The sequence below is a fragment of the Tasmannia lanceolata genome, unplaced genomic scaffold, assembly GCF_043159265.1.
Source record: "Tasmannia lanceolata isolate RefF3 unplaced genomic scaffold, GAP_Taslan_0.1 ptg000007l, whole genome shotgun sequence".
Lineage (NCBI taxonomy): Eukaryota > Viridiplantae > Streptophyta > Magnoliopsida > Canellales > Winteraceae > Tasmannia > Tasmannia lanceolata.
This window is the reverse complement of record NW_027518684.1, coordinates 14,433,692-14,449,822: the sequence shown is the minus strand read 5'-3', so window position 1 is coordinate 14,449,822 and position 16,131 is coordinate 14,433,692. Positions and strand designations below refer to the sequence as shown.

Below are 16,131 nucleotides of genomic sequence, written 5' to 3'. Positions count from 1 at the left end.
GTACAACACGACCTCTTGGATAGTTGGATTAAGTCAAGAAAATTGAAAACTTATTTTGTGGGACAGGCCTTTTTTTTTTCCCTTAAGACTTCGCCTTGAGTAGTATATGATGATCTTTAGAGCTTCTTTCTTTGTAAGTCTTTCCAAGTTTTTTATTTCCCATTTTTTTTTGTAAAATTTTAGTCTCTGATTCAATGGGAAATTTGTGTTACAGACCTGCAAGATGTGCACATGTTACTTCTGGTGAGTTTTTTTCTTAAGATTTTTTTTTTTTTTTTTTTTTGTGTTTTTTTAGATTAATATATGAAGGTTGGAAGTTTCATAGCCATTTGAATGATTTTGTTCTGCAAGTTGTGTGTGAAGTTCTGGGTTTTTTTCTTCTTTTCTTTTGTCCTTTTTATGGGTTTTTTTTTTAATTTGGTCTCTTGGTTATGGTTTATTTTTATTTTTTGTTTTGTTCTTTCTTGTCTGAACAAAGTTATGGACTTAACTGTATCAAGAGAATGGATGGATTTTTGGAGCTATTGTGCTCAACACTATGTCTGTGTTGTTCTTTGTTATTGGTATTGAATAATGAGTTTCTTTATTGGTGTTATAAATAGGCCTTTTCAGTTTTGTTCTATTTCTTTTTTGTTAATCTCTTTGTATTTGGGTGTTTACATTTTTTTTTTTGATGTTTAGGTATGAATTATGGTCATTTTGTTGTAGGTGAGATTGAAATTTCGGTGTTTTTGAGCTATTTGATGTTTTTTTCTTTTTGGTGCTTATGAAGTTATTAATTTTAATTAGTGATCATGAAAAGACTTTGGAAAATTTTGAAGCTTTTGTGCTAACTTTCTTCTTCTTCCTTTTCATTTTGCTGTTTTTCTGGTACAGAATAATCTGTTTCTCACTGGCAAACGGAGGATTTGGATGCCTTTGGTTCTTGGGGCTTTTATTTGGGTTGTTTTTCTATTAAATTGTGGTTAATTTGGTTGGAGAGGATAAAAAAATGGATTATTCTTCTTTTCTTGGCTGGGCGAAAGTTTCTTGCTCTATTTTTGTGTTATTTTCCTTTCTTAATTTTTTTAATTCCAGCTACAGAAACATGGGTTCTCTCATTTTCCATCTTCTTTTGATCAGCTGTTTGTGTATGGAATTATGACCTAGAAATTTGTATTTTTCGCTCTACCTGTTTATGTATCTGTAAATCTGCATTCTCTTCATTGCTCTTAATTGGATTTTCTAACTGATCTTTTGTCCGATCCCTTTAATTCACAAGTTTTTGCAATGGATAGAGAAGATACACCATTGCTTTGATTGGATCACTATTTGAAGGTTTCTATAAGGGAGATGATATTTTCAACCCCCCCCCCCCCGCGCCCGCGCAGCAGGCATGCACAGTGGGCAACTTTAACGCTTTTTGACGTCAAATCACGTTAAAAGCGGGGCGCATGCGTACTGCAGGAGGGGGCTTATTGTAAATTTTCTTTTCTTGCTTGCCAAACAAGAGTCCCCAGCTAATATTATTTTGAAGATCAAAGAAAGCTTAAGGCCTACTTGTCTTCTCAAAACCTGTGTCACATAGGAATTCAATTATTTCTAGATATTTATTTGATGTCTGGATATCTTTGATATTGTAACTAACTTAGGTGTTACTAGTAATTCAGCATTTAGAAGCTGCTCTGTTGGGCCATAGGAATGTTGTTCTTAGAACAAATTGGATCAATTTGAACACGTTAAAGTGCTGTTGCAGAAAATTAAAGGAAAGTTGGAAACAGTTTTCAGTTTGAGAAAATTCAGATTATCTTAGCTACTCGATTGAAACTTTTTAATTTTAAAATGACAACTACCATGGAATGACCATGGTATTTCCCTCTCTTTTTTTTGTTCTACGCCTACATTTGAGATCCCATTCTTTAATTTGGGTTTTTGATTTATCAGCGACATCTATCGATTTAAAGCACTTTTAATGCTTGTTCAGGAACCAATCAATGTATTTGTTTCTAAATTCCGAAAGTTAAAATATCTCTGCAAAACTACCATACCCATTCGCATACATAATTTTAGCCGTAAAATAAAATGCATATATAATTGTTTACAGAAATGGCTAATATAATAGGAGCTTTAAGATAGCTTAACTTCTTACTCAGCTAGAATGCCCTTTATACTATCATATTTCTCTTTCTTCTACTGTTTAACAATGAATCTCTTGATTAATCAAGAGAAAATAATGTTTTAATGTTGTGCCATTTCAAACATTCATGACAATATTAGATTGTAAACATCTTACAGCATATGTTTGTAGAGATACCTTTTACATTTAGGCACAAACTAGGAGAACCAAGAAAACTTGTGATCACACGTTTACAGATTTATGGTTTATCTCTCTATATCGAGTACAATAGAATTCTTAATAGTCAGTCAACAACATCTGGGTTATTTAGATACAACTAAAGAAGGCTTATCTTCATTTTTAGGACTGAATTCAGATTTAGACATTCTCAAAGCAATGTGTATTTTGGACATTTCATCATTGTTGTATGAGTGTACTGTCTTAAATCTAAGCATGCATTACATCTTTTCTTTTCTATTTCGCTCTCCTCATTTAGGACTCATGCATTAGCTGCCAGATACATTATATAAATTTGAAGTTGAGTTTTATGTGGAACATAGATTAGCATTTTTGAAGTATTCATCTTCTGAGAGAAACTCTCCTCTTCACATGTTTTTTTTTCCAGAGTTTCCAAGGCCTTTGAACTCTTCTAGCCCAGGACCATCTGCCGGTGTAAATGAAAGCTCCCGTTCAACGTCTAATAGTGATCCATCATCCTTGGTCACTTTAAAGTCCTTTACCTTCCATGATCTAAAAAATGCCACGAGAAATTTCCGCCCTGATAGCTTCCTCGGAGAAGGGGGATTTGGGTGTGTTTTCAAAGGATGGATCGATGAGAACACGCTTGCTCCTACCAAACCTGGACTTGGCATTGTTGTGGCTGTTAAGAAACTCAAACAAGAGGGCCTCCAAGGCCACAGGGAATGGCTTGTATGTTTCCTAAGGACCCATTTTATTACTTTTCTCTGCCTTATGCAAACCTGATTTTAGTTTAACATTTTCATGCTGCCAGGCAGAAGTTAACTATTTGGGGCAGCTTCACCATGAACATCTTGTGAGGCTCATTGGATACTGTTCAGAGTCCAAAAACAGACTCCTAGTATATGAATTTATGCCAAGAGGCAGTTTGGAGAACCATTTATTCAGAAGTAAGTAAATTGGTTTCTTGTTTAGTCTTTGAATGCTTGATTTTTCAACAGCATTCGCCATAATGTTTAAATCATTAAATGAAAAGTAGTAGAAAGCTTTTATTAAGCTAATGTAGGACCGTACAAAACATTCGAGCCCAAGCTGTATTGTATCCGTTGTACCACATGGCATATAACTTCGCATAATTCCTTTCTATTACTGTATTTGTAGGACATTATATGTAATTTCGGATAACTCTGTGAACAGGATATCACCAATAATATATACAGGGTAAATTAATGCTTTACCAAGAGTGTGTCTCAGTGTTTGTGATATATATATATATATATATATATATATATATATATATATATATATATAGAGAGAGAGAGAGAGAGAGAGAGAGAGAGAGAGAGAGAGAGAGAGAGAGAGAGAGAGAGAGAGAGAGAGAGACTGGCCAATTGTTATAGTTGACGCCATGCTATTATGTGTAATCTAAAAACCAGTGTTTAGAAACTTGGACTAGAACTCTTGGCAAGCATAGCTATAAACATCTCCTATATTTTCAAATATATAGTGATATTTTGATACAAAGAAAATCACAAGATTTTCCAAAGATTCTGAAAAACACATTGAGATATCTTCACATTTTTTTTTTACATACCACAAATTTTGCAAAATTTTTGCAATATTATTTGTTTTCCTCATTTTGTTCTTAGATTTTATATTTTATGTTAACTAACTAACTTCTCCAAAAGCTTAAGCTGTTGGAGAAAGGCGTTATTTATCTTTTATACTTTAACACTGCCCCGCACGTGTGACCCACTTGGCAAACACGTGGCACATGTGGTCCTACTTTGGGCCGACCATTGCATGTGGATTGTTGCTATCGGGGAGGTTTGAACTCGAGACCTTTGGCTTTGATACCATGTTAACTAACCAACTTCTCCAAAAGCTTAAGCTGTTGGAGAAAGGCGTTACTTATCTTTTATACTTTAACATTTTATATTAAATATTTTATTTTCCAGTTATTCTCAATACAAATATGAAAAAAAAAAAAAAAAATGTATATATCACGAGATACACCCTTCCTGAGAAATTCCCTAAAAATATTTGTGACGATACTGCAAGGTAGAACCTAGTTGACTCCGAGAGTCACTGATTGACACAGGTCAAATTTTTATTAACTTGGCAAGTCAAAGAAGCTTCCGTTGATTCGGTATGGGAAACATGGACTTGGACGAGGGTTGTAATTGGTTGACTCTGGTGTGAGTCAATCAATGATTGAGTCGGGGAGTTTCTAAACATGGATTGTAATTGGTTGTGAAAGGACATAAAAATTCTATTTTCAGCACATGTTTGTTGTTTCCATAGTTAGTTTTGAAGTTGTTAAGTGAGTTAGCAATACACCTTGCTTTTGAATCATTTTATTTTGTCTCCTTTTAATAAATCACCCAGTTTTTATTTTGTCTCCTCTCATCTTGAGGTTGCATGAAAGACGTAGATTGTGGACAAAGAGATCTCCACTATCCACAGAAAACACACTCCAATCTTTATGGTGATACCCACATTAATTAAAGTTCCACACATCTTATTCATTGCATTGACCATCTATATCTCATTCATTTGAATGCATCATCTATGTCTCATTCATCAAAATTTATACATTGCTGACTGTGTTCTGTGTTGGATTGTCTATTACATTTGTATTAGTATCTCCCTTATGTGCTATAGATAACTTATGAAACATATTATTGACGGGCGAATTTCTCTCCTGTAGAAAGTGTTCATCCAATGTCTTGGATCACACGGATCAATATCGCCGTAGGTGTTGCTAGGGGATTATCATTCCTACATAATTTACCAGCCCGCGTAATCTACCGCGATTTAAAGGCTTCAAATGTTCTCCTTGACTCGGTATGCTAAACAAAAGGACGTATTTGTATCAGTGTACTAGTCTATTTCTGTTCAGTACTTTATGAGCCTTTTGGAACACAATTGCAGGATTTCACTGCAAAGCTATCAGATTTTGGCTTGGCAAGGGATGGACCTACTGGAGATGATACTCACATTTCGACCAGAATCGTGGGAACTCATGGTTATGCAGCTCCAGAATATATTGCTACAGGTTATTTTACCTCCCTCTGTTCAAAGAATATAAACACATTTTAACTTGATAAGATAACACTGTATCAAAGTATTCTTACCTTGCAAAATACTCGAGGATACTTTTATTCCTATCCTGTTCATGTCAAACTTCCCTAAACTGGCATTATTGCAGGCTCACTCAATTGCATTGAGGCATGACTTTTCTGCTGAATATACTACATGCTATGTTGCATCAGTACGGATACTGAGTGTCAGAATCTAACACTGGTATCCAGTATCAGATTCAGCAAACCTCAGACGATTCGTGGACTTGCCAAAATGTTTTAATTAATTCTCAAATTTTATTTGTTTTGCATGATAATATGGTTCATTAATTCTCAAATTTTACTTGTTTTACATCATAATATGGTTCATTAATTCTCAAATTTTACTTTTTTAAAATCATAATATGGTTAATATATTTGGCGTGGCTGGTGTTATTCTCTCTCATATCAAATTGTTTCAAACCAGGCCACTTGACTGTGAAGTGCGATGTCTACAGCTTTGGAGTTGTGCTGTTAGAATTGTTGTCAGGACGACGGGCAGTGGACGAAGAGAGAGGTAGCAATGAAGAAACACTGGTCGATTGGGCGAAGCCATTTTTAACCGAAAACAGAAAAGTATTAAGAATCATGGATACAAGATTGGAAGGTCAGTACTCAAAGAAAGGAGCCCAGACAGTAGGTGCCCTGGCTCTTCAATGCCTTCATACAGAACCCAGGTATAGGCCCATTATGAAAGATGTTCTTATGACATTGGAGGAACTCCCAATATCAAGGGACGCTCAAAGAGCTCGAACTCCCACACACTCTAAGCTTGAACAGCATGAAGACAGGCAATCAAATTGCAAGTACAAGACACACCCCAAGAGTCCCACCATCAAAGCTTTATAGGATTCAAACTACAATCACAAGGCAATTGCGATGGTAACTCAACGTGGTCTGTATGCTTTGATGCCCGGATCTAGTGAGGCATATTGCCACTTGTACAGGTTTTCTCACATTTGAAACTGATGTATCAGACAAGATTTTGAGATATATTCCACTTGTTTGACATATGTCTGTATCATTTTTCAATGGGTAGGCAAAATACCACTTGTATACAGATAAAAGTACAGGCTCCGTACTTGTATGGAACATATCCTGTACCCATTTGAAACATCTATTCGGCTATCGAAGCCTCTTTGTGTTCTTGTTATACCTTTTCATGTTATAATTCTTTTTAACTATGGTGTGCTCAGTTCTCTCTGTATCCTTGTTATACCTGCATCTTTCATGTTATAATTCTTTCAAACATGTTCACGCTCAATCCAATTTTTTGTACATACTCTCTCTCTCTCTCTCTCTCTCTCTCTCTCTCTCTCTCTCTCTCTCTCTTGCCCAGCACAAAAATCAGAGCCCCATTTGCAGAAAAGAAAGAAAGTACCAGTGTAAAAGAGCTAAAATATCACTCTCCCTAACTTGTTTATTTAAAACACCTGAGAGGATCTTGCATGACAATACCCATAACAAAAGTTCAGTATGGGTGAATCTTATCACCATCAAATGGTGCCTACACCACGCTTTAATCTTGCCCAGATGGTGCTGAGACTGATGCTGAAGTTTTCCAATTGGCAGAAAACATAAAAGAAGAAAGGAAAAGTTCATTTTAATTAAACTAAAGTTTGGCCTATCCATGCTGGGAGAGTGTCCTATATCCTACCTACATAGTATACAGGGGTTAAGAGAGAAAGAAAGAAGAAACTTGGAGAGAGGAGAATCTCATCAAAACAAGAAACCTTAAAAAAAAAAGTTAGTTATTTTGAGTGGGGTTGTTGAACGTTACAAATATACCTCTCATGAATAGACATCGATAAATAAAAATATATATGAAGGATATTTTTGTACATTGGTGAGCTCAATTCGGATCTAGGACGCTCCACTGGATTTTGTGGCTACGTCTAGGACACTATCCAGGATAATTTCGGACCTTAAGATATAGATCCAATGGATACAATTTGGATCCAGCTGATTTCCATTGGCACTGCTGCTATCAAGGTGAAGCCAACTTGAGTTGGATGAGTTGATGATTGACATTGCACTTGCATGCAACATAGCTTAAACAAATCAAATTATACCTCTACAAACCAACACAAGACCAAGCTCAACACATAAAATCAGTCATTGGATTGTAACCCAGCTGAAAAACTTCTACAACAAAGGGATCTCAAAAAAAAATTCAAGCTTCTTGACATAAAGGCAATGTTTGGCAGCCATGAAATTTTTTCCACGGAATACTAGTTAATCCAGTGGCAGGAGAGGGTTAAGGAGGGTGTGAGAGGAGAAAATTGTGATGTCAGGATTGAGGAGAGGGTAAGAAGTGGCAGAAAACAGGGAAAATAAAAACTCTACTCTAAATAGAGTGTATTTTTTTCTTATTTTTCAGCCACTTAGCACCATCTCATCACTGCTGCCCCCTCAAATTCTCTCCCTCTCCCACTCTTTCTACCCCATCTCTTACCACTTGGGAAATAATATTCCCTGAAAAAAATTTTCATCAAAACCATGTGGGTCATCTCATGAGGGTTCAACAGTTCAATGGTACCAATCATGCATATTTAATGGTGACTGTAAACAATTGATCTTACAGGTGACCGTACACATTAGTTCATAGTTCGATTCTTAATTGAATCGTCTATTTACAACATAATAACAAGCATGAGTATTGCTTAAGTGATTCCCACATTTGATCATTCAAACTAATGAATCACTCCTGTTGCTGTTACAATTATTCTTCTAATTCAATAGAACAGTAAAGCAAAAGCATCAGCCAGTATTGGATTACATGCACCAAATAAGGATAAAGATAGTCACCTTCCATGTTCCATCTTCACAGATATGAATGTGAGGAAAACTATATCTCAATTTACTAAAATGGAAAAACAAAATTTAGAGTTAACATATGCATCTATTGCAATTCAGAGAACTGGACAACCCATGCGATTTTGGGTGTCAAACAATAAAACATCAAAGAGAAGCAGTTTTATAAGATATTAGAATTATCAGTCTGTACAGAAGTATATAGCTCTCTGTTTCAGCAATGGTTCAAAGAGAATGTAATATGAATAAAGGGCTGTGATTACAAGATAAGTGTTTCATTGGACCTGCTCCCTGCTAGCTAGGCGTTGCTTTTCTTCTTCAACTTGCTCCAGCAATACTTGCAGCTCCGCTTCTGTTAGTCCCTCTAGCCGCTTCTGTGAGAGGAGGAATTGAATTGGTTTTTCTAATAACAGCAGAAAATAATAATCTAAAATTTGAATGTTGTGAAACGACCAATTGCTCAAAGGTCCTGGGTTTAAAACTCCTTGATATCAAAAATTCAGATGTAATAGCCAACCAAAAAAAGGGGGGACACATGTGCCACGTCTAGGACAACCCTAAAAGAGAAGGGCCACACATGAGGGGGGAGTGTTAAGAGTATAAAAGATTAAATAACGCCTTCTCCAATGGCTTAAGCTTTTGGAGTAGTTGGTTGTTTAACAGATGTCACTAATTATGAAATTTGATCTCCAGTTCTCCACTGATGTGATTCTATAGTTCTCATCTAATACAGGGTATACTTCAAAATTCTCTACCTAATCAAACAAGCATACAGTCATCCCTACTAGAATAATTGAAACCAAATGACTGTTTCACAGCAAAATAGGCAGATTGCTCATTTCATAGGAGAAAAATATAGACTCCCTATTGTAGGTAGCTTTAGTAGAAAAAAAATGATATGGCGGAAAAGGGATGTTGATACGGGCAAAATTGAGAAATTCATAAATTCAAGCTAAGATCAGAAGAATATAGGAATTCAAGCACAAGCAAGTTTGTGAACCTGCATGACTTTGTCTTCATAGTCCCGCAGTTGCTGAGCATATGTCATATCTTTGTTAGAGACTCTAAAAACGTATGTAGAAATCCACCCAACTGTTAATCCCAAGACCATCACCAACTGGACCACATTGCCTGCCTGTAAAGGATTAACTCCAGCAAACTGCATGGGAGAGATGAGAGGGAAAATATATTCAGAATGAATCTGTTACAGCATTACCAAAGGGAACCTGTCACAGTATTAGAATAACATAAGCCAATCAAATGCATTGAGAAAGGAACATGGATACCTCCAATCCGCTTTCCAGACCAATGCCTAGTACAGTTACTCCAAGGCCAATCAGTAACACATCTTTCCTTGTGTATCCAAAAGGTACCTAAGCAGTGGAGTAAATAACATTTCAGATATGAGTGGTTTCATTCCTGCTAATGAAACTAAAATTCATGAGAAGCAACTGTATAATAAAAGTAAACCCAATTGTTTATTCTTTGTCATGTGAAGCAAAATATAATAGGAATTACGCAATCTGGTCCTACTTAAGGATGCATTTAAAATTCAAATTACAAAAGCCGAAGCCTAAAGACAATAAAAATAGGGAAATGATTTCTGCGCTCCAATATTTTGATAAACATGCGCTCCAGATGTTTGTCGTGTAGTATTTAAAGAGCTTTAAAAGAGCTTTTTGAGAACCGTAATATTCCTCTGACAGCCCTTTAAATACTACAGGACAAAATTTGGAGCGCAGAAATCATTTCCCTAAAAATATAGGAGACATATTGCATGAGGCCTGTAAAGGAAAACCTAGCACACTCAAGTACTATCTCCTCTACCAAATAGCAGAACTTAGAGAAGAGACTGCTCCTGTGCTGAAATATGTCCCTCTTTACATAGATTGTTGACTTCTCCTAAAAGGATACAGTAAAAAAGACACGTAGAGGCCTTTGACATCTTAAATTTCAGATGTCTCCAGATTGCTTTGGACCTATGTGACCATTTTCTTGGGAGGTTTTCAAGACAACATAACAAATTTGAAGAATGGAGCAGAGTAGGTTGCTCAGATTGTTCATTTCTGGTTTGAAGCCTAGATATTTCTCTTAGAAGGACACTGTAGTCTCTCGAATGGGTTTGCTGCAATCAAATGCTCTGTTTGACTTCAACCAAAATTTTATTAAAGCTTTTGGAACTAGTTTCTCTAATGGGTTTGCAATCAAATGCTCTGTTTGACCTCAACTAAAATTTTATTAAGGCTTTTGGAACTAGTCCATCATTCTGACTATCAATTACCCCATTGTATTCTACCTTGTAAATCCATCTGGGATAAACCAAATATTGGTCTAGGAACAATGCCCCAAATATCATTTTCATAAACTGCATTCATCCTATACATTCATCTTAGCCTCAATGAACAATGCAGGCTCAGGATTTTTCTAAATTTTGCAGTCAACGCCTAATGCACAGCTTCCCTATTTCTTTGAAGCTCAGGAGGGCTGAATAATATCAGTTGAAGCTCTTAAATCAATTAGGACCTGAAACTTCAAAACCATTTATTTGTTTGTTGCAGTTGAAAATAATCATCATCATTTTCATCGACTATGGATTGGTTTTGCTACTGCAAACCATCATTTTGCTGCTCCAAATTGTCATTTAGGCCACATTTGGATACCTCATGTATTTGGATTTGGATTTGGATTTGAATTTTGGATACAAAATACATCAATCATCTTCATGCTCATGCTGTATGAGAGAGAGGGGGCGAGGGAGGAGGGAGGGAGAGGGACGTCTGGCTGCTGCAGCAGCAAGGTCGAGGAGCAGCGAGGGTGAAGGTAATTGCCACAAATATTGATTTCCAAATAATGTCTCGCAGAACAGATTTGCAAATCGGATTTTTTTTCACTGTTGTAGCTGATTTGGAAATCGAAGGATCTGATCCAGTTCACAATCTTAACTGCAAATGTGAGAAATCCAAATCTATTTCTTCTGGGTATCCAAACGTGGCCTTACTTCATGCTGCATATCATTTGCTGATTGAGGCTGAAAGATAATATAAGGAACGCTAGATAATAGTGGCTGCATAAATCATTTTGAACATCTTTAGCCCCATACCCATATGCACTTTAGGAGGATCATAGAGAGTAAGTTGATCAAAGACATACCAAGAGATCAAAATATTGCAAGTTTGAATGGGACAGCACCAACATCCATGATGATCATTGCTTGTTAAAGAATAAAAGATTAATGCCATCTCCAACGGCTTAAGCTTTTGGAGTAATTGGTTATTTCACATGGTATCAGAGCAATTGCCCTGAGTTCATAACTCCTTGATATTAAAAACCCAAATGTAATGGCCAACCCAAAAAGAGGGGCCACATGTGTCAGGTGTAGGCCCACCCAAAAAAAAGAGGGGCACATGTGAGGGGAACCACATGTGCCATCTCCAACGGCTTGAGCTTTTGGAGTAATTGGTTGTTTCACACTTATTAAAATCTTCTAAACGCAAGTGGGGTGAGAGGAGGCCATGTGAATAAAAGAAAGAGGAGTTAATATAGGGTTTGATGAGATACATGGTAAAGAAATGAGGCAGAATGATGGATTCGAGGAGGCCAGTTTTGATTCTGTAAGGTAAATAAAATATGAGGTTTTGATCCAAAAAAGTGACAATTTGTGAAAAGATGCTACAATATAAAATGACTTACTTACTTACGCAGGTCATGCTAATGTGAGCCTGTTTGCAAGTTATGGTTGCTAGCTTTCACAGAAAGTACATGTTAGTAAAAGTGAAGAGAATTCAAAAAAATGAGGAGGATTGCAAAAAGAAGAAGAGGTTTTGATTGAGGAGAAATTAGGATTGGACAAAAAAAACGAGAAAAGTAAGACTAAAAAAGAAAAGAAAGGAGAAGTCAAAATGAACAAAGGAAAGAACAATGGTGCATTTGAAGAGGACAAACTTAGGGTTTTCAAGATAAAAATGATTGGAATATCCAAGACATCTTGAGAAGAAGAAGCACCTTTTTATGGTCAGATCCAAGTCCTATTAGCACTGGAGGGGCTTTAGTACAATGTAAGAAACACAGACACACACGCACATATGAATGAAACAACCCTTGGTGAATACATTCTTTAACACTACTTTCATAAGACACATGACATTTTCCATTTGCCATGCATACCCCTAACAACATCCTCCTGTTTTAAATAAATTTAGATTCCACTTTTACAGTACGGATGCTGATCTTAAGCATATCAGCATAATGATAATGGTAAGAACAGAACCTTTTAAAGAAGATTATTTGAAATCTAACAAACTTATACTTCAGTAACTTGCGTGTTGAAAATAACTGTTTCATCATAAAGAATGGCAGAACTTTTCTTACATAAACAAATCAACATCAATTCCAGAGATATGACTATAATTTTCCAAATTAGACCACGAGCAGTATAGCTAACATATGAAGGAAACAAGCAATACATGAGAAAAAAGTGGAAGCATTTTGAGGTTGCTTATACATGCCTTTTTTGGTTCAGAAGAAGTGTTGGGATCATCTTTAACTTCGGATGATGATGAATCAGAGCCTCTGGGGATCCTTGTGAAAACTTTCCTTGATATTACACTAGAAGTTTCTTTTCTCGAGAAAGGAGTAGAGTCTGGTGGAAATGATCTTTGCAAAGTAACTATGCCTGGGGAAACAGTTACCAGGTATCACATTAATTGGGAAAAAAATAGCCATAGTTAGAAAAAGTGCATACTTAACCACAACTACTTGTGTTCCAATATCAGGTGTTTAAGCTCGGAGGAGATTGTTTCCACATTGCAATTAAACATGCTGGGTGATGTAGGGCTTGCCTTGGAAACATTATAAGATAACAAGCAAAAAAAGAAAGAAAAACAGTAACAGGAGTTGATGCAAAACCAATTTTTGTTCTCTTCCTAAAATTAGTCATGGTGGAAGAAAGCACAGAATTGGATTTTCTGTTAGGATTTTTAGAAGAAAACAACCGACGTAATGGATTCCAAGGATGAATTGGTTGGATTTCAATGGCATCCTTTTGTTTTATCATTAGATTTATAATCTTACCATCTCCAACACAACAATAGAAAAACTATCTTCAAAATGTTTTTGATTCCTCCAACAAATGTTACCAATTCATGCTAGAAATGGCCCGTGGTTCAAGTTATCCATATGAAAAAATCAATATTTCTCATGAGTATGTCCTTTTTGAAGACTTCACAATTAGTTAGTCACCCTATAAAATTTCTTAGAAATGAAGCTAAATTAATTAACATGTTGATTTTTCAGTGTATGACAATAGCCTGATTCAAAAAGTATATTTAAGAGTCGACAGAAACTAGAATAGACTTAACAACTTCAAGGAAGTAAAACTGAATATTTCTCATGAGTCACGAGTCATGACTCATGAGTATGTCTTTTCTGCCAACTTCACAAATAGTTAGTCATCCTATAAACCTTCTTAGAAATGAAGCTAAATTAATTAACATGTCGATTTTTCAGTGTATGATAATGGCCTAATTCAAACAGTATATTTAAGAGTCAACAGAAACTAGAATAGACTTTGACAACTTCAAGGAAGCCTGTTGGACAGCTTAGAATAGATGGGCAATAGGAATAAGTTAATAGACCCTCAATATATTAATGCTTTGAAGACTTGTAAACATTTTTTTTGTGGGTAGATAAGCTGGGATTGAACCTCTGACCTCCTGACCTACAGGTTGAAGTACAAAGCCTTGACCATTGAGTTAGAGGCTAAATGAAACAGATTTCCAAAAGTAGGAAACAATCAATCAATACCAAACAATTGAGCATGGTGCCCGTTGATTTAAGAGAGAGATCTAAACAGAACACATCTTCCTACATTTCGTTGCTTGATTGTTTCATTCAAAGGGTCTAAATCACTCATTAAATCAATTAGTTAACTGAAAATTCAAGTCTCTAAATTCACCAATTGGCTTACAGCACATTCTTGAAGAACTTGTGTAAGCCTCAAAGGCTCAAACAGTCTCATCTAATATTGACTCACTATAGCAACATAACTAGACTCAACTTGGATCCGACAGCTAATAGATTCAGTTTAGGAATTATGGGCAAATAGCCAGTTCCTTATAGAAAGTCTTGGACAAAGCAAGCCAGTCATAAATTTTATAGAGCTGACCCAGTTTCAAATGTTAAAGATCAGATTCTAAAGGTAATAAATAGGGTTCAAGGAATGATCCAATGGGGCTACATACTGTGATTTCACATGCCAGTATTGTGATTGAAATATAGTCGTTAGGATTTTAGTTTTTTTTTTTTGAAATAGACCAAAGGTGTAAATTGTAATTTTCCATAGTCAGTGCAAAAAAAATTAAAATAAAAATTACAAAATCAGACAAAACTTACCAGAGATGCATAAAGCTTCACTAAATTTCATTAAATTTTAGGTCTAAAATTTCGTTCCAGAACCCAAAAATATTAAACCCAGAAGAGAAAAAAGGACAGGATAAGAATTCAAATGACTTACTTGGAGATTTATTAAAGAGCGAAGATGGCCTGTTTAAAACCAAAGGTGGAGGAGAACCAGAGAGACACAAATCCACAGCCATGAGAGATGTTCCAAAGCTTAAACCCAGAAATAAAATCAACCAATTTTTATACAGAATTTGAGAAATCTGTTTTTTCCTTAGTTTGGTGACGAGCTTGAAAATCCACCACCCGCCACAAATATCTGCTAAGCCAAAGCATTATATATCTGTTAGACATGGATTAGTAGTCCCCGGACTACCAAAATTTATAGTCCACACCAATATCTTCATTGTCCAAAGTAGGGTGTCAATGGGCCTGACTCAAATCGACCAAGAATCCGGATCCGATTCTATTGGCCTGTGGATTTGGCCCGATTATTTGCATAGGCTATGTTTGGTTGCTCGGAGTGGTTGGAGAGTAGTGGAATAAGAAGTCAAAAGGGAGGAGGAAGGCATAGCATATGTCAAGAATTACCACTCGGAGAATAGTAGAATCGTGGTAAGTAGATATTGGTTGCACCGTAGTCCTCTAGGAGAGTTGTGGAAAAAGCAGGTGTGTCATTATCAATATAAAGAGTGAAGAGAGAGGAAGAGGGAAGAGAGAATAAGACAACACCTTTTCCACTATTCTTCTACCAAAAATTTACCATTTTGGTAGAATTTGGCAAGAAGATGGGTAGGGGGGCACTAGTGCCCCATGGGCGGCACATGGGATAAAAAGTATTTTGTGGTGAAGTAAAAAGGGATCCAATGGTTGGATGGATCCTATGACGTAGGTGTCATTGCAACGAAATCCCCTGCATTGGACAATACCATGGTTTTAAATTTCGACCGAAATCCGAAATTTTGGGAATTTCGGTGAAATTTGCTATAAATTATTATTATTTTTATTCGGTTACAGAATTTCGTACGAAATTGCCAAAATTTTGGTAATTTTGGCAGAAATTTCACCCTTAAAAAACGGCATTTCGATAGGCAGTATGGAGTTTTGGCTGAAAATTCAGTTTCGGATAAGTCCGAAATTTAAAACCATGGACAATACCCTGGGATTTGTCAATATTTGTTGTTACTTTTTAACTTTCTCTTGAAGTTACATTCTTGAAATCCATCCATAAAATCATCATATTACGATTACATTTGGTCATTATATTTCCAAAGAGACAATAAAGTATGTGCAACTGCACAGATACCTTATCTCTGCATGGGATCCAAAAGCATAATGGGGCCATATTTTTTGGGGGATCCATTTTTTGGGGCCACAGTGTCTGTCCATTTTCCCCTCCAACTTTGATTGGGTTAGGATGATTATATAGGGTTGATTTTTTGTACACTCCCATCCATGGAAGGGCCTTCCAAATGAATGCTTTGGATCCCCAAAAAAGATGAACCA

General features: G+C 36.1%; 2 protein-coding genes across 2 annotated transcripts; one reads left to right on the top strand and one right to left on the bottom strand.

The window, feature by feature from the left end:
• On the top strand, window positions 1-6,559 carry LOC143882027 (putative serine/threonine-protein kinase PBL11). The gene is made up of 6 exons (XM_077385407.1): window positions 1-243; window positions 2,721-3,025; window positions 3,108-3,243; window positions 5,004-5,140; window positions 5,228-5,351; window positions 5,843-6,559. Exons 1-6 carry the CDS (start codon window positions 195-197, stop codon window positions 6,262-6,264), a joined length of 1,173 nt encoding a protein of 390 aa, XP_077241522.1. The 5' UTR covers window positions 1-194; the 3' UTR covers window positions 6,265-6,559.
• A 1,817-nt stretch (window positions 6,560-8,376) lies between these two features.
• LOC143882028 (uncharacterized) lies at window positions 8,377-14,950 on the bottom strand. The gene is made up of 5 exons (XM_077385408.1): window positions 14,741-14,950; window positions 12,735-12,901; window positions 9,516-9,602; window positions 9,230-9,388; window positions 8,377-8,603 (listed from the first exon to the last, which is right to left on the bottom strand). Exons 1-5 carry the CDS (start codon window positions 14,820-14,822, stop codon window positions 8,505-8,507), a joined length of 594 nt encoding a protein of 197 aa, XP_077241523.1. The 5' UTR covers window positions 14,823-14,950; the 3' UTR covers window positions 8,377-8,504.
• Window positions 14,951-16,131: the final 1,181 nt, after the last annotated feature.